The 24,745-nt window shown below is 36.0% G+C and overlaps 1 protein-coding gene across 8 annotated transcripts in view; it reads right to left on the minus strand.

Moving 5' to 3' along the window:
- Positions 1 to 24,745, minus strand: part of WRN (WRN RecQ like helicase) — a 144,628-nt gene that overhangs the window by 88,040 nt on the left and 31,843 nt on the right. For all 8 annotated transcript variants that reach the window (XM_059156399.1, XM_059156397.1, XM_059156393.1 and 5 more), the window contains 7 exons: positions 24,437 to 24,549; positions 20,888 to 21,033; positions 20,081 to 20,229; positions 19,686 to 19,835; positions 18,394 to 18,466; positions 12,243 to 12,357; positions 2,569 to 2,971 (listed from right to left, as the gene is read on the minus strand). In XM_059156399.1, coding sequence (XP_059012382.1) covers positions 2,569 to 2,971; positions 12,243 to 12,357; positions 18,394 to 18,466; positions 19,686 to 19,835; positions 20,081 to 20,229; positions 20,888 to 21,033; positions 24,437 to 24,549 — 1,149 coding nt within the window. The remainder of the gene's footprint in view (positions 1 to 2,568; positions 2,972 to 12,242; positions 12,358 to 18,393; positions 18,467 to 19,685; positions 19,836 to 20,080; positions 20,230 to 20,887; positions 21,034 to 24,436; positions 24,550 to 24,745) is intronic.

The raw sequence follows: 24,745 nt of genomic DNA on the forward strand, positions 1-24,745 counted from the left end.
GAGGCATAGATAGGAAGAAAGGGTAGTAAGGAAGAAGAAAAAGGCGAATAAACAGAAACAAAGAATCAAAGAAAAAGAGAAAGAAAGAAATGTAATTGGAAAGATAGACAAGAGAGACAGACTTGATATAAAGCCCACAATCTAAGACAGAGTACAAGTGCTAAGTTCAACAATAGTTAAACAATATCAAACTGTGTGTCCCAACTTAAGCACAAGAACCTCTTTACTGTGTTTAAAATTTCTATTCTATTGTAAGACAGTTGGTTCTTTTATAACCACTCATTTTTAAAAGATCACAAAAAGCTCCTATGACTATAACAATACCTTTAAATAAATCATTATTTTTAAAACGGCTTCTACAAATACTTGAAAAATAGTGTCAGATAAGTTATTTATACAGCTGTTGTCAATGTTTGGATATGAGAAAACTTTATAATAATTTGGGAATCCCCAGGAAGCAAGTGTCCAACAGCATGGGACCCCTGAATAAAAGAAATGTAGAAGGACCCCAAAAGTCTAATATTTAAGTTGAAAGTAGGAAAAGGAAGCATAGTCATAATTTATCTGCAAAAACCAGTCTTTAAAAGTATTTTATTTTTATCTATTTATTTATTTATTTATTTGAGGGGCCTGGAAGGGCAAAGGGAGAAAGAATCTTAAGCAGGCTCCTTGCCCCAATGAGGGGCCTGATCTCACAACACTGAGATCATGACCTGAGCTGAAATCAAGAGTCAGACACTTAACTGACTGAGCAACCCAGGTGCCCCTTAAAAAATGATGTTAAGGGGCGCCTTGGTGGCTCAGTGGGTTAAAAGCCTCTGTCTTCAGCTTAGGTCATGATCCCAGGGTCCTGGGATCGAGCCTCGAATCAGGTTCTGTGCTCAGCAGGGAGCTTTCTTCCCTTCCTCTCTCTTTCTCTCTCTCTCTCTCTGCCTACTTGTGATCTCTGTCAAATAAATAAAAAAAATCTTTAAAAAAAAAAAAAAAGGATGTTAAAATAAGCTTTAAAAAAAAGAAAAAATTTTTTTACTTTTAAAATAGGATCTTTAATAAGTAAAGAAAAAAACTGCTAATTATCACACAATAAAAATGGCAAGAATTGGGATAAAAGATGACAGATCATGAAATCCTGGTCATAATTCTATATTATGATACAAAAAATACTGTCTTAAAATGTATACCTAATAAGAAATTTTCAAAAAGCTAAAGCGTGATGCAGACATTAGCAAATGATATTTCCTAAAAGGGGAATCTGTTTTAAAAGTGGTTGGTATGAGAACAGTCTGAAAATCATTTTTTTTAAATGCATTTATATATTGGTAGACGTGATTTCTAATATAGTTACCAAACAGAATTTCTCAACTACTGAGACTTTTTACTGACATTAGAAAACTGAAGAGGGAAACAGCCCTATTAAATGACTTTCAAATTTAATTTTAAAACTATAAACTTAGTTATTACAAAATAAAATGTACAAAATTCTACCAAATACGGGCATCATAGGTAATTTCCGAAACTAATGAAAAACAAGTGAGATAAAAAATACAGCTACATGATACCTCATTTTATAATGTGTCTTTACAATAAAAAAAAATACAGATTTCTTCTCTAATACAACTTCAGTATTTCAAAAAACATCCTTAACTTAGCCAGGAGAAAAACAACCTCACAAATTAAACTACTCAGAACATATTAGAAATCTAAATATGAAGCTGACAGATAATATAAAATGTTTCACAACAATCTATTAAGAAAAAAACGTAGGTCACTGACTTTCCAGATAACACTAAAGGTTAGTGTCGAGTAAAAACACTAGTTTATCAGAAACACTCTCACAATAAGTAAGCAAAGAAAATCTTGTATAGGGAAATATAACTACTCCCAAAAATCAAGTTTGGAAGCGTTAACTAGTAGAAATATGGGAAATCCAAAAAAGCCATCTTTATCTATTACATCTTTATCTATTATTTATTTTTATCTATATCTATTACATAAAAATAAGGAGAAATACTAAAATACAACAAATGTGTACTGGCGTTTTAAATCCTTCCATTATAAGACCATTAAGTTGTGCTTATTATACTAAGTCAAAAACAGCAAACTATAACTCACAAGCCAAATTCAGCCCACTTTTTGTTTTTGTTAATAAAGTTTCATCAAGGTGCACCTGGGTGGCTCAGTGGGTTAAAGCCTCTGCCAGTCATGATCTCAGGGTCCTGGGATCGGGCCCGGCATCAGGCTCTCTGCTCAGCGGGGAGACTGCTTCCTCCTCTCTCTCTCTCTCTCTCTCTGCCTGCCTCTCTGCCTACATGTGATCTCTGTCTGTCAAATAAATAAATAAAGTCTTTAAAATAAATAAATAAAGTTTCATCAAAATACAAACAAGCTCATTTATTTGCACTTGTCTATAGTTGCTTTCACACTAAATTTTTAGACAGAATTGAATAGTAATACCAGAAAACATGTAATTGATCTGCATAGTCTAAATGTTTACTATCTGCCCTTTCACAGAAAAAAATCAGCCAACCCCTACTAATGAATAAAAATTGTTTTCTATTTTTTTAGTACCTCAGGAGATTTGCAAGTCTCATTATGAAATTTTTCCTGAGCCTGCTGTTCCAAAATTTGGAGGTCACGTTCTGTAATATCTAACGACATCAAACAAATTCTTTCTTTGTTCTCTTTCAACTTATTGCCTTCTTCTAATCCAGCTTCAAGCCCATCTTCTTCTTGTTTCACTTCATTTCGAAGTACATTTCCTTCATCATGTATAATTAAGTTATCAAGTGTTGTGTCCCATAGATCATCTTCAACTTCAGTAAAAATTTTCTGTTTTCTAATTTGTTTCTGTTGTACTCTGTCAGCAGCTGGATCTTCCAATGGTAATAACTGAACAGTCTCGGCAGAACCAAGTATCATCTTCCTCAATGAATACAGATTTTCTGAAATATCACGTAATAATACAGAAATCCTAAAAAAATTAAGAGAGGGTAAATTCAACTTTAACTTCAATAACTACCAGCACAGTTGTAATGCTTTTTTGTAAGTACAAGCTTTCTAAATTGACCTTCATTTAAAGGACACACTGGATTACAGTTATTCTTCATTCCCTAATAACCAAATATGCTTACAGCTGTTGGCTACTCCCTAGTACAGCAAGGTACTTCTGCATTCAACTTATATACTTACTAAGCATCTATGCTTATAAGCATGTTGACTTGTATGCTTCCTAATTGTCAGTAGTGTTTAGTCCCAAACTAATTCTTTATACCAGATATACTTTTTATGGTAATTGATTTAATTAAATATGTCAAATCAATGACACATGACCACAAAAAAAAAATTTACACTGAACATGTTAAAAGACACAGCAATTTCCTTTTTTAAATTTTATTTTATTTAATTTATTTATTTGACAGAGAGAGAGAGATCACAAGTAGGCAGAGAGGCAGGCAGAGAGAGAGGGGAAAGCAGGCTCCCTGCTGAGCAGAGAGCCAGTTGTGGGGCTTGATCCCAGGACCCTAAGATCATGACCCGAGCCAAAGGCAGAGGCTTAACCCACTGAGCCACCCAGGCGCCCCAGCAATTACCTTTTTTTAAAAAAGTTCTGTCTGATGAACTATTGTCAAAACAACTATAAGAGGAGAAAAAATCTTAAACACTCCTAAGACTATGCCATCAGATTCTTTCAAGTGTCTTGTTTCCACTCCATTTTAAAGAAACTAAAACTAGAAATTGCTGATGATACATAATGAGTGTGCTTTAAACAAGAACCACTCTGCAGAATTCCAAAGAGTAGTCCTATATTTAATGAAGAAACCATGATGAATATCAAAACATTGGGACACAAATAAACACTAATATATTAAGTTAGAAGAAAATTTTTATGATCCCACGTTTTAACTAAATTACTCAATTTGCCAATCAATTACTTGTTCCAACTGTAAAATATAAGGGTTTTTATGTTATAATTCGAAAATGATGCTGTTGTGCATGTTCAATAATCACAAAACCCGACATATATTCTTTGGAACAGAAAATAAATTGAACAAAAAACTTCCCATCAGTGCAAAACTGTAAAAGGTAAGAAAATATGGAAAAGTTGTACATCAATAAATACGAATTTCTTAACTCCTTAGTTATAATTGCTAATATAACATTTTAACTAAGTGACTTTTTTTTTTTTTAAGATTTATTTATTTATTTATTTATTTAATTGAGAAAGAGAGCATGAGCAAGAGAGACAAGCAGGAGCAGGGGGAAGGGCAAAGGAAGAGGGGGAAGCAGACTCCCTGCTGAGCAGGGAGCCTGATGCAGGGCTGGATCCCAGGACCCTGAAATCATGACCTGAGCCAAAAGCAGATGCTTATCTAACTGAGCTACCCAGGCACCCCTAACTAAGTGACTTTAAACAGCTATTTAGGGATGCCTGGTTGGCTCAGTTGGTTAAGCGGTTGCCTTCAGCTCAGGTCATGATCCCGGCATCCTGGGATCGAGTCCCACATCGGGCTCCTTGCTCAGCAGGAAGCCTGCTTCTCCCTCTGCCTCTGCCTGCCACTCTGTCTGCCTGTGCTCACTCTCTCTGACAAAAAAAAAAAGAAAAACACAACAGCTATTTATAACAAACCTGGTTAACTGCAAAGGAAAACCACTGCTAGAGTGTAAAATAAGGCATACTATCTGCTAGTTATAGGGTTTATTAAAGCAATTTTTAATAACTTTCTAAAAGTATAAGTTTGACGGAGAGGAGAGAATAAAAGAAAAGAGACATTTTTCCTATTTAATTAACACTTTTGATTAGCTTTTCTAATTCTTCTGTATTGAAAAGAATACTTAATAAAATCCAATATGACTTTTAAAGTTTTATATTGACGATTCAAATAAAAATCTGGTCATTTATGTAACAAAACTATCAAAAATGTTGAGTTGTTTCATGATTTTCTTCCATGCTAAAAATAGCACCAAAGTTGGGCTCAAGCTTAAAGTGCCAAGTCTACATCAATATAAATAAAAACAAAATCAAAATTAAATTCAAAATCTAAAAACTCACTAATTCTCACATTCTAAAATTTTCAAATCTTATAAAGAATAGTCAGTATTATACACAGTTATTCAAATATAAGAACTTACATAAATACTTTAGTAGGAACAGATATGTGACACTATTTAATCGTTAAATGCATGGGAATGTTGTAATACATAAACATAGAGACAGTGACATACAGATTGATAAAGACTGTAAGGGCTTCTTTATTCTGTGCTAACATCAGAGAATGGCATGTCCCATATAAGATAACTATTTACTCCAACAAATATCAAACGATGTCTTCAGTAAGACATAATATACATTTCCTTCTTTCCTAGGATTGTTATTATGCATATTAGTAGCCTACAGAAAGCCTCAACACGCAACAGAATGTTAAGTACATGACAGCAATACAACAGATGTGTAATGAATTTAAATCAGTGAGTAAGTAGTATTGTACAATCCAATAGCTTCCAGGGCCACTGAAGCATAAAGCTGTTCCCTTCTGTAACAAAACTCAAACTACTCTATTTTAAAGTTCTCAATTGTAATTTTTCTACTTTTGTCTACTCCTTCACAGACTGCCAGCTGTAACTGCCAGCTATGGTCATGTGCATAACATTTCTTATCAATACCTTGTTTTCATTTTAACTGGATAGCTAAGCTTGTCGAACTGTATCTATAAATGAGAAGAAAATAAGCTCTGAATGTGCCCTCATGTACTCCACTGGAAATACAGTTAAATATGAGTTTGAATTCATGATTATGACATGTATTTTAGCATGCAGAGGTCTTTTTGTTCCTCTCTGGTTCTGAGGTGTAAGTTAGGCATTACTGTAGACTTCTTACAAAGAACCTGAAATAAGAAATTTAACTAGTTCTTAATTGACACAAACTTGACAAGATCTTTCTTTACTAAAATGAATCAAGTATTTCCCATTCTCAAGTTTTAAGAAAACCTATCTTAGCTTTGTTATTACAAAGCAAAGCATTAAAGGAGATATAATTTACATTCAATAGATAGTTTAACTGCTAGAACAAATTCTGAAATACATGTAAACATCACGTAAACAGTAATTATTTTTCTTTCATAGAGGAAAAATGTGAAATTGAATACAAAATGGCTTAATTGTTACCCATCCCCATTTGACAGTTATGTCTTTCAGAAATTCTCAGTTACATTAAAACTACTAAAACAAATAGCTAGGAAGAAAAGGGACTTTGAAAAAGAGCTAAATCTCTGTATCATATTTTGAAATATCAGAAGCAAAATTTATCACAAATCTCATCTAAAAAAATACACCAATACTGCATTTTGTCAGAATCAGAATTCTATTTCAACTAACCATTTAACATTCTACAAAGTATTTTTGCCTCAATATATAACTACATTGTAATCATTCACTGTTCAAGAGCATTCCTGGTATTGGAAGAAGTCATTCAGCAATTAGGGCTAGGGAAAGTCCTGGTTCCAGAGTTAGCTACAAGGCACTGATAATCTAATGTCTATTAATCCAAATATCTCAAATTATGTAGGGTTTCAGACATAAAATGGCATTTAAAATCTGAATTCCTCTTGTTCTAACAGCCTAGTGATTATATAAAATTCCTATTTAATAATCAGATAAAAACATGAAAAAAGAAGCTATTCAATATAAAAATTATTTGTATGTATATATTTTAGGTGACCAAACTATGAATATAATTAAATGAGAGATGCCTGTAAACAGAAGAAAAAGACAATTTTGAATCTAAAGTACTTTCCTTTCTGTGGACATCTGAATTTTATTTTGCCTTGTTTCATGAAACATCCTACAAAGCAGATAGAAAAGCCTTAAACTTCTTGATGGGCAATTTAACACACTGGAAAAATATTTCTCAAATTTATAGATCAGGCTGTGGGCATGTGTTGAAGCAAATTTCTATCTGTCAACGCACATGAGGCTGACAGCAGACTTGTCCACACAGACCTTGCAGGCCAGAAAGGACTGGCATAACATATTCTATGTGCTAAATGGGAAGAATATGCAGCCAAGAATACTTCATCCAGCAAGGCTGTCATTCAGAATAGGAGAGACAAAGAGTTTCCAGGACAAACAAAAACTAAAGGAATTTGTGAACACTAAACCAGTCCTGCAAGAAAAATTAAAGGGGATCCTTTGAGCAGAGAGAGAGCCAAAAAGTAACAAAGACCAAAAGGTACAGAGACAATATATAGGAACGATAACTTTACAGGTAATACAATGGCACTAAATTTATATCTTTTGAGGCACCTGAGTGGCTGCCATCGGTTCAGGTCATTATCCCAGAGTCCTGGGATAGAGCCCCACATCAGGCTCCCTGCTCAGTGGAGAGTCTGCTTCTCCCTCTCCCTCTGCCTTCCACTCTGCCTACTTGTGTTCTATGTCTCAATCAAATAAATAAATAAAATCTTCTTTTAAAAAATTAATTAACTAAATAAATTTATATCTTTTGATAATTATTCTGAATGTAAATGCACTAAATGCTCCTATCAAAAGATATGGGGTATCAGAATGGATAAAAAAAATAAGTTCCATCAATATGCTGCCTATAAGAAACTCATTTTAGATCCCAAAACACCACTAGATTGAAAATGAAGGGGTACGGAAAAAAAAGGAAGTAAGGAGGTGGAGAACCATTTATCATGCTAATGGAAATCAAAAGAAAGCCGGAAGGCCATTTTTATATCACAAAAACTGGATTTTTTTTTTTAAAGATTTTATTTATTTGTCAGAGATAGAGGGAGAGAGAGCGAGCGAGCACAGGCAGACAGAGAGGCAGGCAGAGGCAGAGGGAGAAGCAGGCTCCCTGCCAAGCAAGGAGCCCAATGTGGGACTCAATCCCAGGACCCTGGGATCATGACCTGAGCCGAAGCTAGCTGCTTAACCAACTGAACCACCCAGGCGTCCCACAAAAACTAGATTTTGAACTAAAGACTGTAATAAGAGATGAAGAAGGGCACTACATCATAATAAAGGGGTCCATTCAACAAGAAGATCTAATAATTGTAAATATTTATGCCCCTAACTTGGGAGCATCCAATTATATAAACCTAACAAAATTTCAAAAACTCACTGATAATTATACAATAATTGTAGGGAACATTAATAATCTGCTCACAGCAAAGGACAAATCATCAAAGTAAAAGATAAACAAGGAAACAAGAGCTTTGAATGACACACTGGGCGAGATGGACTTAACAGATATATATAGTGCATTTCATCCTAAAGCACCAGAACACACATTCTTTTCCAGTGTACATGAACATTCTCCAGAAGAGATCACATCCTGGGTCACAAATCAGATCTCAACCAGTACAAAAACACTGAGATCATATCATGCATATTTTTAGACCACAAGCTATGAAACTTGAAGTCAGCTACAAAAAGAAATTTGGAAGGACCACAAATACATGGAGGTTAAAGAACATCCTACTAAAGAATGAATGGGTCAAACAGCAAATTAAAGAATTTTAAAAATACATGGAAGCAAATGAAAATGAAAACAGTTCAAAACCTTTAGGATGCAGCAAAGGCAGCCCTAAGAGGGAAAAATATAGCAATATACACCTTTTTCAAGAAACAAAGTCTCAAATACACAACCTAACCTTACACCTAAAGCCTAAATCCAGCAGGAAAACAGAAAGAATAAAGATCAAAGCAGAAATCAATGATAGAGAAATCAAAAACATAGTAGACCACATGAACAAAACTAGGAGCTGGTTCTTTAAAAGAATCAATAAGACTGATAAACCCCTAGCCAGCCTTATCAAATATAAAAGAGAAAGGACCCAAATTAAAATTATGAATGAAGGAGGAGAGCTCACAACCAACACCGAAGAAATACAAACAATTATAAGAGAATATTATGAGCAATTATACGCCAACAAATTAGACAATCTGGAAGATATGGATAAATTCCTAGAAACTTATAAACTACTAAGACTGACACAGAAGAAATAGAAAACCTGAATAAACCTATAACCAGAAAGAAAATTGAATCAGTAATCAAAAATCTCTGAACAAAAAGTCCAGGGCCAAATGTCTTCCGAAAGGAGATCTACCAAACATTTATAGAAGATTTAATACCTATTTTTCTGAAACTGTTTCAAAAAAAAGAGAAATGGACAAAAACTTTCAAACTCATTTCGTAAGGCCAGCACTACCATGATCCCAAAACCAGACAAAGACCCCACTAGAAAGGAGATTTGCAGCCAATATCCATGATGAACACAGATGCAAAAATTCTCACCAAGATATTAGCCAATAGGTCCCACAGTACATTAACAGGATTTACTCCTTGGCTGCAGGGGTGGTTGAATATGTGCAAATCAATTGATGTGATATACCACATTGATGAAAGAAAGAAGAACTATATGATTCTCTCAATAGATGCAGAAAAAGCATTTGACAAAATACAACATCCTTTCTTGATTTAAAAACCTCCTCCATATAGGGATAGAGGAAACATACCTCAATATCATGAAAGTCATATACAGAAAACCCACAGCATATATCATCCACAATGGGGGAAAACAGAGCTTTTCCAATAAGGTCAGGCACATGACAGGGATGTCTACTCTCACTACTATTATTTAACATAGTACTGCAAGTCCCAGCCTCAGCAATCAGACAATAAAAAGAAATAAAAGGGATTCAAATCAACAAAGAAGAAGTCAAACTTTCACTCCCTGCAGACAAAATGATACCCTATGTAGAAAACTCTAAAGACTCCACCCAAAAACTGCTAGAACTGATAGAGGAATTCAGCAAAGTCACAGGATATAAAATCAATCCATAGAACTCAGTTGCATTTCTATACACTAACAACGAGGCAGAAGAAAGAGAAAGCAAGGAATCAATCCCACTTACAATTGCACCAAAAACCATAGGATACCTAGAAACAAACCTAACCAAAGAGCTAAAAGATCTGTACTCTGAAAACTATACAATGCTTGCAAAAGAAACTGAGGAAGACAAAAAGAAATGGAAAAATGTTCCAGCTCATGGATTTAAAGAACAAATATTGTTAAATGTCTACACCACCCAAAACAATCTACACATTAAATGCAATCCTTATCAAAAGACCATCAACATTTTTCAGAGCTGGAACAAACAATTCTAAAATTTGTATGGAACCAGAAAAGACCCTAAACAGCCAGAGTAATGATGGAAAAGAAAACCAAGGCTGGAGACATCACAATTCTGGACTTTATGCTCTATTACAAAGCTGTAATCATTAAGACAGTATGACACTGGCACAAATACAGACATGTAGATCAACAGAACAGAACAGAGAGCCCAGATATGGACCCAAAACTATATGGTCAACTAATCTTCGACAAAACAGGAAAGAACATTCAATGGAAAAAAGACAGTCTCTTCAACAAACGGTGTTGGGAAAATTGCAGAAGAATAAAACTGGACCACTTTCTTATACCACATACAAAAATAAACTCAAAATGGATGAAAAACCTAAATGTGACATAGGAATCCATCATTTGACATAGGACATAGAAATCCTAAAAAAGAATTCAGGCAACAACCTCTTCAACCTTGGCCACAGAAACTTCTTGCTTAGACAGGTCTCCAAATGTAAGGGAAACAAAAGCAAATATGAACTATTAGGACTTCATCAGGATAAAAGCTTTTGTGCAGCAAAGGAAACAGTCAAAACTAAAAGGCAATCTATGGAATGGGAGAAGATATTGACTTATCAGACAAAGGGCTAATATCCAAAATATATAAAGAATTTAGCAGTCCCAACATCCCCCACCAAAAAAAAAAAAAAAATCCAGGCAAGAAATGGGCAGAAGACATGAACAGACATTTCTCCAAAGAAGACATACAAATGGCCAAGAGACACTTGGAATTTGCTCAACAGCACTTGGCATCAGGGAAATACAAATCACAACCACACTGAGATAGCATTTCACACCTGACAGAATGGCTAAAACAAACAACTCAGGAGATGACAGATGTTGGCAAGGTTGTGGAAAAAGGGGAACCCTCTTACACTACTAGCAGAAATGCAAACTGGTGCAACCACTCTGAAAACAATATGGAGATTCGTCAAAAAGTTAAAAATAGAAGTACCCTATGACCAAGCAGTTGCACTACTAGGTATTTATCCAAAGGATACAAACATAATGATTCAAAGGAGCATCTGCACCCCAATGTTTATAGCAGCAATGTCCACAATAACCAAAATATGGAAAGAGCCCAGATGTCCACTGATTTATGAGTAGATAAAGATGTGGTATATATCCACACATATATCTATGAATGGATAAGGATGTGGTACACACACACACACACACACACACACACAAGATGTGGTACATATCCACATACATATATTATGAATGGATAAAGATGTGGTACACACACACACACACACACACACACGATGAGGTATATATCCACATATATATGTATGAATGGATAAATATGTGGTGTGTATACACACACACAGGAATATTACTCAGCCATCAAAAAGAATGAAATCTTTAGGAGCACCTGGGTGGCTCAGTGGAGTAGGGGGTCTGTCTGCATCTCAGGTCCTGATCCTAGTGTCCTGGGATCAAGTTCTAAGTTGGGCTCCCTGTTCTGCAGGAAAACTACTTCTCCCTCTCCCTCTGCCTGTCGTTCCCCCTGTTTATTCCCTCTCTCTCAAATAAAAAGTTTTAAAAATCTTTAAAAAAAAATGAATGAAATCTTGCCACTTGCAACGACCTGGATGGAACTAGAAGGTATTATGCTAAGCAAAATAATTCAGTCAAAGAAAGACAAATACCAGGTGATTTTAACCGCCTATGGAATTTAAGAAACAAAACAGATGAACATAGGGGAAGGAAAGAAAAATAAAATAAGACAAAAACAGAGAGGGAAGCAAACCATAAGAGACTCTTAACTACAGCAAACAAACTGAAGATTGCTGGAGGGGATGTTAAGTGGGGGGATGGAGTAGTTTGGTGATGGTCATTAAGGAGGGAACATGATGTAATGAGCACTGAGTGTTATATGCAACTGATGAGTCACTAAATTCTACCCCTGAAACTAATACTATAGTATACGTTAACTAGATGGAATTTAAATAAAAAATTTCTGAGTCTACCTTAACAAACAGTAATTCTTTATAAATAGGAATGTGAAGTAAGAACAAACAGAATTGATAAAAACAGGTAATATTTAACCTCTGCGGATCTTCCACTTTTTTCCAAGTGTCAGGGAGATGCTTAGCCAGATCCATCATATTCCCAGAGATTGATGTCAGTTGTTTCTTCACATCACTAGGTAGCATTTCCTCCTCTGGACAAAAAGAATCAATGTTAATTTTCAAACCACAAAGCAGAGGGATTTATTTAGTCATTTATTTAAACAGTGTTAGGGTTCCATTTTCATTTTCTTTCCTTAAGCAAATTCCAGCAAAAGGAATTTCTTTATTCTACCTCCATGTCACCTCAGTTACTTTACTTCCCTTTCAGATTTTTGCTACTTGAATTTTAGAATAAATTCCAAATGATCTACATTCATACACATTACAACCAGCGATTAGAATCTAGACTGAGGAAGGCAGAAATGAGAAACTGAACCCATCTACACTATCTCAAAATCAGAACAGATTTCTGCAGGCTCTTACTTACGAAACATAGTTCAGTAAACATAACCTGAGCCAACAGCCAAGCCTCACTTCCCTTCTCATCAATCATGACCAAAATAAAATGCAAACCTTTCTAATCAGCGATCATCTTCCAAACTCTCAACTTCATTCTGTCTGGCACATCCTTCTCCATCAACACCACGCCTGCCTGCCTTCCTCGAACCCTTCTCCTGCTTAGAGTTCCTTAGAGCTCATCACCATTTTCTCTTGTCCTCAAAAGTCCAGCTCCGCTGAAGCATGTGACAAGTCCCATCTGCTATTCCTGATTGCTGCATACTTCGACCTCAAAATCACATCTTTCATTCACTGAAGATTTCACTGCCTGGTTCACACAGTCTTTCCCTTCACTGCTACTCCTGTGATAATTCCACCTAAAATTGTGGCCTTTTCAGTGCTTTGATCCTTCCATTTCCAATAATCTTTTCCTCGACTGACCTCAGCCACCCATTCCTAGACATTTGACCTTATGAATGCCAATAAAGTCACTACTTCCAAACTTCAATGGTAAGCATTCCACCCGCCCTCGGAACACCAGCATGCTGGCTTGCCTTCCAGGATGCCCTCCCCAACACAACTATGCCTTCACACTTTCAGAATCGAATCCACTGATCGCAGCACCTTTTCCATACACCTTTTTCTTCCCACTCCCACTCCCCACCAAGTCTTTTTTTCCTTTCTTGCCCATATTACAATCATCATCCCCTTGTAGGACTTTGACCTCTTTTGCTCCTTCCTCCCTCCATGATACTTTTTATCTAGGAAAACCCCTACTCTAATTAAACCCAGCTCTTTTACCTACTTGATGCCTATATTCACACAGCTGACTATAACTGAAGATAAAACACAGCCAAGATGACTCAGCTCGCTTTAAATTCATGACACAGATCTCAAAGGAACTCTCGGTAGACTGCTAAATATTCTGTATTTCCCACTTTTCTACTATTAAGATGAATATTTCATACCTCTTTCTTTCTCTCCAAGCCTCTAACATCTGCTTTCTCCTCCTTTTACTCAAGGAACAACTTCACCCTTCATCACACTAAGAAAATAGAAAAAGGAAACTATCTCATCTCCCCCCCCACCGCAATCTGCTCATTAGTCTGTACTCACGGAACTACTCTTATTTACACCAAAATTCCATGAAAGAGTTGTCCACACATATGGTCCCAAATTTTCTACTCCCAATTTCCCCTAAGCCTTTACCCCAACCAGCACAGCATGGCTGCTTTGGGAAAGATTATCCCGTGACCTCCACGCTGTCAAATCTAATTGTCAGGTCTAGTTCCTCATCTCCTTCAGATTCTCAGCTATTTGAAAGAGCTGATAATTCCTTCCTCCTTAAAATACGTTCTTTCTGTGGCTTCTGGACACAACACATCTTGACACTCTGTCTTCCACCACCACCTCTTCTTAGACCTTCTCCACTGCACTTTCCTCCTCTCCCTGATCTCTAAATGTCAGTATGCCCTCGATATCAATATGTGGACCTCCTCTGTTCTTTATTCTAGTCACTGCCTCTTTCATCTCATCTCCTTCCACTGCTTTAACTGCCATCTGTATCTTGATGTTTCCCAAAGTTACATCTCCAATCTCAACCTTATCCCTGAACTCCAGAATCACATTTCCAACTGTGATATCTGCCTGAATATCAATAAGCACCTAAAATTTAGCATATCCAAAACTGAAATCTAGATTTTTCTCACCCAATCCCCCTTTCCCATAACCTTTCCACCATAACTGATCCTTCCATTAACTCAGCTGATCCAACCAAAATATGTTTATTGTCCTCTCAGTCTCTGGATCTTTCCCCTACGGAGAATTCATTGGCAAATCCTTCACAATTTATACCTTCAAAGCATTTACACATTCTACCACTTCTTACCATCTCTACTGCTACCAGCCTAATCCAAACAATTGTCATCTCCTGCTTGGACTACTAGAGTAGCCTAATAGACTTCCCTGCCTAAACACTTGCTCTTTTATAGCAGCCCAAAAAAAAAAAAAAAAAAAAAAACCTTTTAAATTAAAATTTAATCATGTCATTTTCCTGCTCCAAACTCTCTAAGGGTTTCCCATCACTCTACTTTGTATTTATTGTGATTAATAAAATATGAAGCCATAGTCACCCCTAAGGCCCTAAATGGTCCATCTGGCCCAAGCTCCTTTTCTAGCCTCATTTCTTCCCACTCTGACCCTTACTCATTTCGGCTCAGTTCTCCTCACTGTTCCTCAAATAAGGAATGCCTGTTACATTCTTCCCTCAGATATTCATGTGGCTCCTTCGCGCATTCTGTGAAATGAAGTGAAGGTGCTTGGTCTCCTGTGTTAAGGGCACTTTCCCCCACAACTGAAACTGTGTTGATTCATAATAAACATCCAACAAATATGTCATATGCATGAATGAATATCCCCTCACAAACAAATCTTCTAAAAAAGAAGTTGTTTATACATGCTTCCTCACATTCCTTGGATCTAGTAACTTCTCTAGTCATGTTAGTATGACTTCTACTCACACCACCCCACTACTCCACTCTTGCTCTGCTTATAGCACCTCCATGTTCCCAAAGCCTGTGACCCTTCTTTTTTTCTTTTTTTTTTTTTTTAAGATTTTATTTACTTGATAGAGACACAGCAAGAGAAGGAACACAAAGCATGCCAAACAGAAAGCCCAATGCAGACTCTAACCCAGGATCCTGGGATCATGACCTGAGTTGAAGGCAGATGCTTAATGACTGAGCCACCCAGGTGCCCCAACCCTTTTCCGTTTTAATAGCACATGCCCCAAATAACCACTCTACCCCAGAGAACACTCTTCTGTCACCTAGTACACCAAAGCTGCTGGAGTCAAAGGTTACAAATGATTGTTACATTGCCAAAACTGATGATTAATTCTAAATCCTCAGTTTCTCAAACTCAGCAGGACTTAAAACAGGTTGATAACTCGCACGTAAAGCATGCCTCTTCACTTGGCTTTCTGCACACCATATCTCCTAATTTCCTTCTACGCCAGTGGTAGACAACTCCTTTGTCATCCCTTCCACCATGCAAAGACAAAATACTAAGAGTTCCTCAAAATTCTTTGTCCCAGTTCTTTACTCTAACTAAAGCTGTCCTCTGAGCTACCACCTGGATATCGGAGTCCCACCTGGCCCCCTCCACCTTTCTGACAGCCCTCCTTCCTTTAACATCTCTAAAATCAACAGTGACCCCTCAGCTCCAAAGCTTGTTCCTTTTTGTCAATGGTTTTCACCCCTTGTTTGTGGTAGCAACACAGGAATGATCCTTGACACATGGCTCTCATCATCACACCAAATTCTGCTGACTCTACTGCTCTATTAAATGAATTTTGAATCTATCCCCTTCTCTCCATTCTCAATACAACCATCCAAGCCGGGTAACCACCGCCTCTCCCTTGGATTGCTCTCACGGCCTCCTAACGAGCCTTCCCACTGTAACCCTTGCCCTGTTACAATCCATTTTCTACTCTACAGCCCAAGTTAGTCCTTTTTTCTTTTTCTTTTAATATAATCCATGTCACTCCTGTGTTTAAACCCCCTAATACCTCTTAGGAGGAAATTAAACTCATGTAAACATAGCCTATCTGCTCTCCTTGTTCTGCGTCTCTGTCCTGCACTCCATCATATTTAACAGTTCACCACGCTGAACTACTTGCAGTTGCCTATCGATCCTATGATCTCTTTCTGTGCCGGCTGGTTCCTGTGCCTATGACACTTTTCCTTTATTCTTCCACTACCTAACTCTGGTTCCTATTTCAGGTCTCACCTTAAACATCACTTCCTCCAGAAAATACTGCAATACTTCCAAATATGCATCAGATGGTTCTCCTATGTGCTAACCACAGTGCCTTATTTTCCCACATCATGAGACTCATCTCCCTATAGCCATGCCTCCTTTGTTCATCTCTATATCCCCTACAAACCTGTAGATTTCCCTCTTGGGAAGCAGATCATGAGTATCTTGTTCATTACTGTATCCCCTATCATAAAGTCCTCAACAATTTTTAATAAATGAGTAAATGTATTTTTATCTACTATATTGTTCAGCGTTTATTAGCTACCATCCTGGAGTAAGCTAATATTTTAACAAGAAGAAACAATGTGTGAATATCCTTTTACTTCCTGATGTTATAATCCACTTTAATTCTTTAGTAAGAAGAAAAAACACAATTTTATAACTAAAAGTGGACATCTGAATACATCATGTATAAATACACCAGGGAAATTAAACAACAGTGAGGCTGATACCTCTGGCTTCCTAACAGGAAGGGAGGAAGGGAGGGAGGGGAAAAAAAAAAAAGAAGAGTGGTAATCTTTGTCACAATTCACTTAGGATCCTAGTCAATGTACCTCACTTCAGATGTCAAAATATATTCACACATATAATGCAATAAAGAATAAAAGTGTGTGTCAAACAATGCAGTACTGAAATGACAGGTACACAGATACCAGGACTTCTTGTAGCGACTTATAAACATATGGTCCTTTAGTGAGAAATACCTTAAGCATTTCCTTAGAAGCATTTTAATCAGAGACAAAATTGTAAGTATAGCCCTAGAAGTAATATGGCAAACCACAGATTCAGAAAACCATGAATCCCTCTGTTGAGTTGACTTCTGTTATGACTTCAGTAAGTTTTATATTGTTCTCCAGATTAGCTTCAAAAACATATCATCTACTCAATTTAAGCAAGATAATTTCTAGCCACAGTACCTTTGGTTATAGAGAGTCAGTAAGCTCTCAACAGAAGTGACTTTCCAGGGAAAGAAAGAAAGCCTAAGGAGTCTTCTACCTTACTAGGTAAAGAAGGAGGGTCTATTACAAAGGACATGAATCCCTTCTTAATGGTAATCAAAAAGGGTACAACATAATTTTATATGAGGAGGTCACACCTTATCTTTAAACTTATTTAGCAAAACCACTAATTTAATTAACCTCTTAACAAACACAATTATTTAAAATCTCCAAAACAAGCTATAAGAATAGGAATAACAACTCTATATAGATCAATACAGGTGCTCAAAATAGTCTGTTCCTTAGTGCTCACTATTCTATGCACTAGATATGGGGCTATCATCTATACTCCAAGCACGGGGAAACATGTAAATCTCAAGTCACATGGCAGGGATTCCCCTTTGATTTCTGTCACAGGAAGAGCCCATGCTCTTTCACTCTACTGTGTAGAGTGTGTAGCTATCACTGACCTATTGAGGCATATGAGAAAAGCATGGAAGTGGAACAAAGTGGCCATACTTTTTGGAGGAAAACAGCAATTATCTTACCCTAGAAAAAATGAGAAATTTAAACCAGGACACTATAAAGTAACTTGTACATTTTAAATATTTATAGCAAGGATGTAATAATCTCCAGACTGGGAGATAACTGGTTGTGTCACTAATGTTTTCAAACCCACAAAGCCCCAACCAAAGAAGCCTAATGAAAAGCTATGTGACAAAGCAGTAGTAAGTCCTCCTCTGCCACGAGTAACGTGCCTGAAACTCCAATCTTGGGCCACAGAGATCTCACACCCCAATGTCAACATGGTTCAGACACTCAAGGAGTTGTAATACTAAACAGTTTGCACATGCGTGAATATTGACTTTTGGAGATAAACCTCACAAGAGAGTAAATTCAAATTTTATCTTGTATTTTTAGAGCACCACATACCTTTTTTATTTATAGCAAACCTTTGCACAGCATCACCTAAAATCTCTAATTTTTGATAAATGATGAGACCAGCCTATTAAAAAAAAAAAAGCAGAAAAGTGAAAAGAGTTTGCTAAAGGTAACCAAAATAAGGCTTTATGTCCCATCTTTAGAAAAATCAACAGTGACTCCCAAAGCACCCAAAAGGCTGCATTCAACTTATTATGTTACACAAAGATCTATGTCTTCATTAAATCACCATACCAATTTTGAGAGTGGGTAAAATAAGCTACTTGTGCCTTAAAAGTTTTACATTTTTATCTTTTAATATTCAATATTCTAAGGAGTTATCCAAATCAAATAACTTATAAGTGGGACTCCAACAAAATACAATCAAGTACGAGAAGTCTGTTTTGGCGACACGTATCTACTCCCCTGTATCTCATTAAATCAGCTGTGAATGTCGGCTTAATGAACAGCCCTCCTTTCAGGCACTGTTAACAGGAACAACCAAATCACACTGATTTTTCATGAATAAAAATATTACAGAACTTGCACAAGTTCTCAACAAGTTCTATAATTTTTTTTAACAGAATGCAAAGGAAAATTATCACCCTATTTCCTGACAAGATTGAATTTTTTTGTTTTGAAAAAAAGGAGTTTCCAGGCCTAAAAATAGATGTGAACAGGGAAACAGCAATATATTCATTTACAATTGAAAGTATAAATTAAGGAAAAAGAAATCCACAGGGACATAAAATGTATTTCCTAGCAAAAAACAAAACTGAGAAATAAATAATGCTATACATTAAGCCCAAATTTCAGTATGTATGAATATGTAAATATGAAAATACAAGTGACTAACAGCAGTGGAAAGCTAAATTTGGAGGTAATTTTCCTAAATTTTTAGCATATTTTAAATGTAAATATAAGAAATAATGCCAGTCTCAATATAGGAACTATAATTATTTTTATTCTGAGTTGCTTATAAGTCAAATACATCATCAATATCATTTGTGTTTGCTCAGCCTGTGTTTATTAGCTATCCATGTTTTCAGAGAGATTACATTACATAGAAATTAGACATTATTTTGGCTTCATGACAATAAAAACTACTAGCAGTGAATAATCCATTGATCGGTACTTGCCAATTAATATTGGGAATTATCAGTTTCACTGTCTTCTTAAGCATTTTTAATGCCAACCTAATTTAAAATATTTGAGTTTGTACAACAATTACAACAAAATTTTTCTAAAGTAATTTATTATAAGTTTAAAAAACACATCATAGTTTAGAGATCTTTGATACATACATATGCATCAGTGGCTGCATATAGCTTCTGATCCTCAGTGAGAGGAAAGTCATTCCAATTGCTACAGCGGATAGACCTGTCTTTCAGAAGCTGTTTGCCAAAGAGATGTTTAACCAAACCATTCAGGCTCCAGATTTCTGTACATTTCAGCTGGAAGTAAAGAAAAATCAATACTGCAAAAAATTATTTCTTTCTATTTTCAGATATTTCTAAATACCAGCAAATGCCCATGCCACAAATAAAGCCAGAAATGTTACACCAAAATATATGGCAGAGTTAGTCCTTAATAATTTTCCAAATAGTGTAATATTAGCTTCGGGTGTCCCGACATGGTAATTCAACACTTCCACACAACACCCAAGGCTCATCACAACAAGTACATGCCTTATGTCTACCTTTTCATTGGCAACATCTGTCAGCTCCACAAAATTCTTCAAATCAATGTCAAAGTCACATAGAAGCTTCCGCTGATCACCTTTGATTCCTACACCTGCTTTTTTAATTGCTTCATTTTCAAGCAACATCTTTAATCCCTGAGGAAAAACTGTAACATTTTATTATTATTTCAATAGGTTCTATCAAGTATTACTGATTTATTTTCTACTTCTTACACATGCTATGTTTATATTTAAATTTATGTTTATGTTAAGATTAAATTCAGAAACACATTCACCTAAAAAAGTATTCTTTTTTTTTTTTAAGATTTTATTTATTTATTTGAGAGAGTACAGAGGGAGAAGGAGAAGCAGACTCCCTGCTGATCAGAGAGCCCGATGTAGGGGTTCAATCCCAGATCCCTGAGAACATGACTCAAGCCAAAGGCAGATGCTTAACCAACTGAGCCACCCAGGTGCTGCCACCCTGAGCATTTCTTTTCTTACCTAAAGCAAAGTCCTCACTGATAAATGACAAGAAAAACAACTGGTTTAACTACTTTCTCTGCTAACATTAACAGTATATTCCTGATCATTGAGCCCCTCTAAACTTCACTTCTCTACTATCTAAACCAGGAATAATAACAATACCTGATGAAGATGTTGTAAAAATAAATAAAACAGGGATATGAATGAATCAGGTGGAACATGAATACCTCAATAAATGATGAGAAAAGCACGAGCTAATTCAAAAGCTTAATTTTGTAGGCATAAGGTTGACATAATACAACTATCAACCATATAAAAATGAAACAAAGAGATACTAACCTGACATAGAAGAAATATGAAACAAATAACATTTGCTCTCTGACACACATAACTGAATCAGTGCAACTCTGCTCTGTTTCCCTTTACTGTACGCTGGTGGCCATTCCATGTCAAATCCTACCACACCTCCAGTACTCAGATCCGTGCTAAAGGGGAAAAATATAGTACAGATGAACTACATTAGTATTTTACCTTCTGTATAACTTCTGCATTCCAAAAATTAAAAGACAAGTCATATATGGTAGAAGATATCTATGATACAAACACCTGATAATGAACAGCCAGAAAATATTAAAAATTCCTTGAAAAGTTGGTAAGAAAAAAAGAAAAAACAGATAATCCAGTAAAAAGGAGGAAGAGGAGGAGGGGGAGCAGGAAGAGGAGGAAAAGGAGCACAGTATCAAGTACTGAGAAAGATACCTACCTGCTCAAACACTGGTGAATGTAAATTGGTAAAATCCTTTTAAAAAAGGCTTTGATAATATTTTGCTGAAGATGTATAAACACTATGACCCATAAGTTTTTTCTCGTAAATATATCAAACTCTCAGATGCGTACAGCCCGACAGATGTTTAAGAATGTTCACTGCAGGGGCACCTGGGTGGCCCAGTTGGTTAGGCATCCAACTCTTGATTTCAGCTCAGGTCATGATCTCAGCATCCTAGGTCTGGCCCTGCATCAGGCTCTGTGCTCATCAGGGCGTCTGCCTGAGGTTTCTCTCTCCTCTTCCTTTGCCCCTCCCCCCACTCATACTTGCTCCCATGTATGCTCTCTCACGTTCTCTCACTCTCTCCAAATCTTTAAAAAAAATAATAATTTGCTTTAAAAAAAAAGAATGTTCATTGTAATACTGTTCTTTCTGGCAAAAATGGAAACAAACTGTATTTCCATCAACAAAAGAATGGACAAATTGTGGCATATGGAAACAATTAAATATTATATAAAAATTAAAATAGAACTACATATACCAAAAAGGAAAAATTCTCAAAAAAACATAAAATTTTGAGTGGAAAACACAAGTGGCAGAATATACATATAGTTTGATAGTATTTTTTAAAGTTTTTAAATGGGCAATATAACAGCATATGGTATTTGAGGGTATAAAAGTATAGATATAATAAAAAACATGTGAGGGAATGTTAAACACTGAACTCATGCTAGAAGTTATCTCAGAGGGCTGCAGAGGGGAGAATGAGAATGGACATACCTGGGGATTTAGCTGTATTTTACCACAACACTTCTTAATAAAGATTTAAAGAAAATGGATATTAAGATTTGCTAAAGTGAGGGTTTTGTTATATTATTTTCTATTTTTGTTTATATTTGCCTATTTTATAATTTTTAAAAATTAAAAATATATATCACAAAAGAATCTCAATTTCTGCTTTGGGCCAAGATGATAAGACATATCTTTCCTCTATGAACAAACAGAAAATTGGACAAAATAGGTACAGACACTGAACAATAGGCAATACAGGACTGTGCTCTCTGAGGGAAAGAAAACCATGGGGGAGCCCTACCGCTGCCCCCACTTTCTACCTGGAACACTTTCCAGACAACAGAACAGGGAGAAGTCAAAGCAGAGCACTGAGTTAGGGAGACAGGGTTCCCAGCCAGAGAGGCTGAGGGAGCTAGAAGTTGTTTCTGGAGAGGTGGGAGCTAGGCAAGAAAGAGGCTGAACAAAGACCAACCAGGGAACCATGGCAGGAACAATTCCTAGGGCTTACTTACATGTAGGGAAGAGGCATTAAAGTTCTGAAAAGTGGCCTTATAGAGTCTTGATCGCCTGGGGCAGTCAGCAAAGACTCCGTGAGGCCCACACCTTATTATTATAGGGCTGAATTACTCCCAGAGGAAAGACGCCTATCAACCTGCCCTAATAAATCTTAAAAATAATGGCTCAAAAGGTAAAAGCTGATCTTCAGGTAACTTAACTTCCTGACAGAGTGAAGCTCTTTTCTTTGAAGAAAAACAAGCAAACCCAACATTCAGCAAGGTAAAATCACAATGTCCAATCAAAATTGCTGGCATTAGGAAAAAATAGAAAATGCGACCTCTAACCAGGATAAACATCATTTCAAAGAAAAAAATCAGTAAAATAATGGAATTAATAGACAAGCACACTGAAACCACCACTATAAATATGCTGAATATGTTCAAATATTTAAAAGAAAACATGAATATGAGAGCCAAACTGGAAGATACTTCCTAAAAAGAAACAAATAGAACTTCTAGAGAAGAGAAAAGAATAACAGGATGGGGGTACTAAAGAAATTTTTTAAATCTGTTAAGACTAGAAACCCACAGGTCTGAAAAGGTCAATGAACCCCCAAGCAGGATGAAGACAAACCACGCTACACAAAGAGACATCATAATCAAATTGCTGAAAACCTGTGATAGCAAAAATCTTTAAGCCAGACAGTGCGGGGTAAGAAAGAAAAGCCTGCCTATCATAATGCACACAGAATTCATCGGAACTACATTCCTCAAATCACTTATGCCTATTGCTTTTACATATGACATGCTATGGCCCTGACAAAGGTAAGATGGTAGAGTTAATATATAATCATAACTGACAGATTTTACCTTCTCTGTGAGACAAATTTTGTTCTATATAAAGAGACCTAATAGCAGGGCCAGTTAACTGGGAGTGAGGGCACTTGAATACTATTTCTAGAATTCATCTAGAATTCATTTCTAGAGATCATAATAGCTTAACTTAGCTCTGTATCTTGTAACCATTGCAATGTACAACAGTTTAAAAAAAACAAATAGGTATAATAACTTCAAAGAAGATCTGAATGAATTCATTCCTTCTTCTTCTCCTTGTAAAATGCTTTAAGAGCCTTGGATTGCATTATTGCATAATCCTAATTTAACAGGGCAATTTTAAAAAATATTAACAGTCATTTCTAATGTTCTTCTTAGGAATCATTTGCTATAACTGCTGCAAACTAAACCCAACAGAGCTGATCACAACCACTATTCGCTACTAATTTGCTATTTTTTTTAAAAAGATTTTATTTATTTATTTGACAGAGAGAGATCACAAGTAGGCAGAGAGGCAGGCAGAGAGAGAGAGGAGGAAGCAGGCTCCCTGCTGAGCAGAGAGCCCGACGCGGGACTCGATCCCAGGACCCTGAGATCATGACCTGAGCTGATGGCAGCGGCTTAACCCACTGAGCCACCCAGGTGCCCCTACTAATTTGCTATTTTTAATGAAATATAAAAGGGACATTTGGAGGTTGAATAATTCTTACATTTTTTTTTTTTGCCCTATATTGGTGAAATAAACAATGTGTTTAAGTATTTAAGTACTGAAAGTAACAAAAAATTAGCTAATAGGATTATGAACAACATGTACATTACACATTTAATCCAGTAATTTTAAGATTTTTTAACATAAAATTAGAACTTGTCAAATGATATTCTACATGTAGAAATGATTACACATTAACTGTAAAATTCAATCTACTTACAAATATTGTCATAATAGTTATCTTCTAAGGGTTCAAATTCAAATGAAACTAGAAAATTCAAATCTCTTACCTAATATCTTCTGATAGAAAAGAACAATCACTAGCTTCATAACTATAAACAATTGATCCAGTGTATTCTAAGAAAGGGAGGTCATCTTCGAAAACACTCTTCTGAACAGATGCCTTGAGTTAAATAAAATTTCAAAAAGGCACAAATAAAGTTCACATTGAATAAGAGATATTTACGGAAAAAATGCAGTTCAATGGAGCATTCAAATTATGGTTCCAAGTTCTATCAACTAATGTTTTACAGACTAATGAAGTCATGAGGACAATGTAGCAAAAATAAACTAGCCACTATAAAATTATTTTTCTAAAA

This window comes from Mustela lutreola, chromosome 18 (genome assembly GCF_030435805.1).
Source record: "Mustela lutreola isolate mMusLut2 chromosome 18, mMusLut2.pri, whole genome shotgun sequence".
NCBI classification, from domain to species: domain Eukaryota; kingdom Metazoa; phylum Chordata; class Mammalia; order Carnivora; family Mustelidae; genus Mustela; species Mustela lutreola.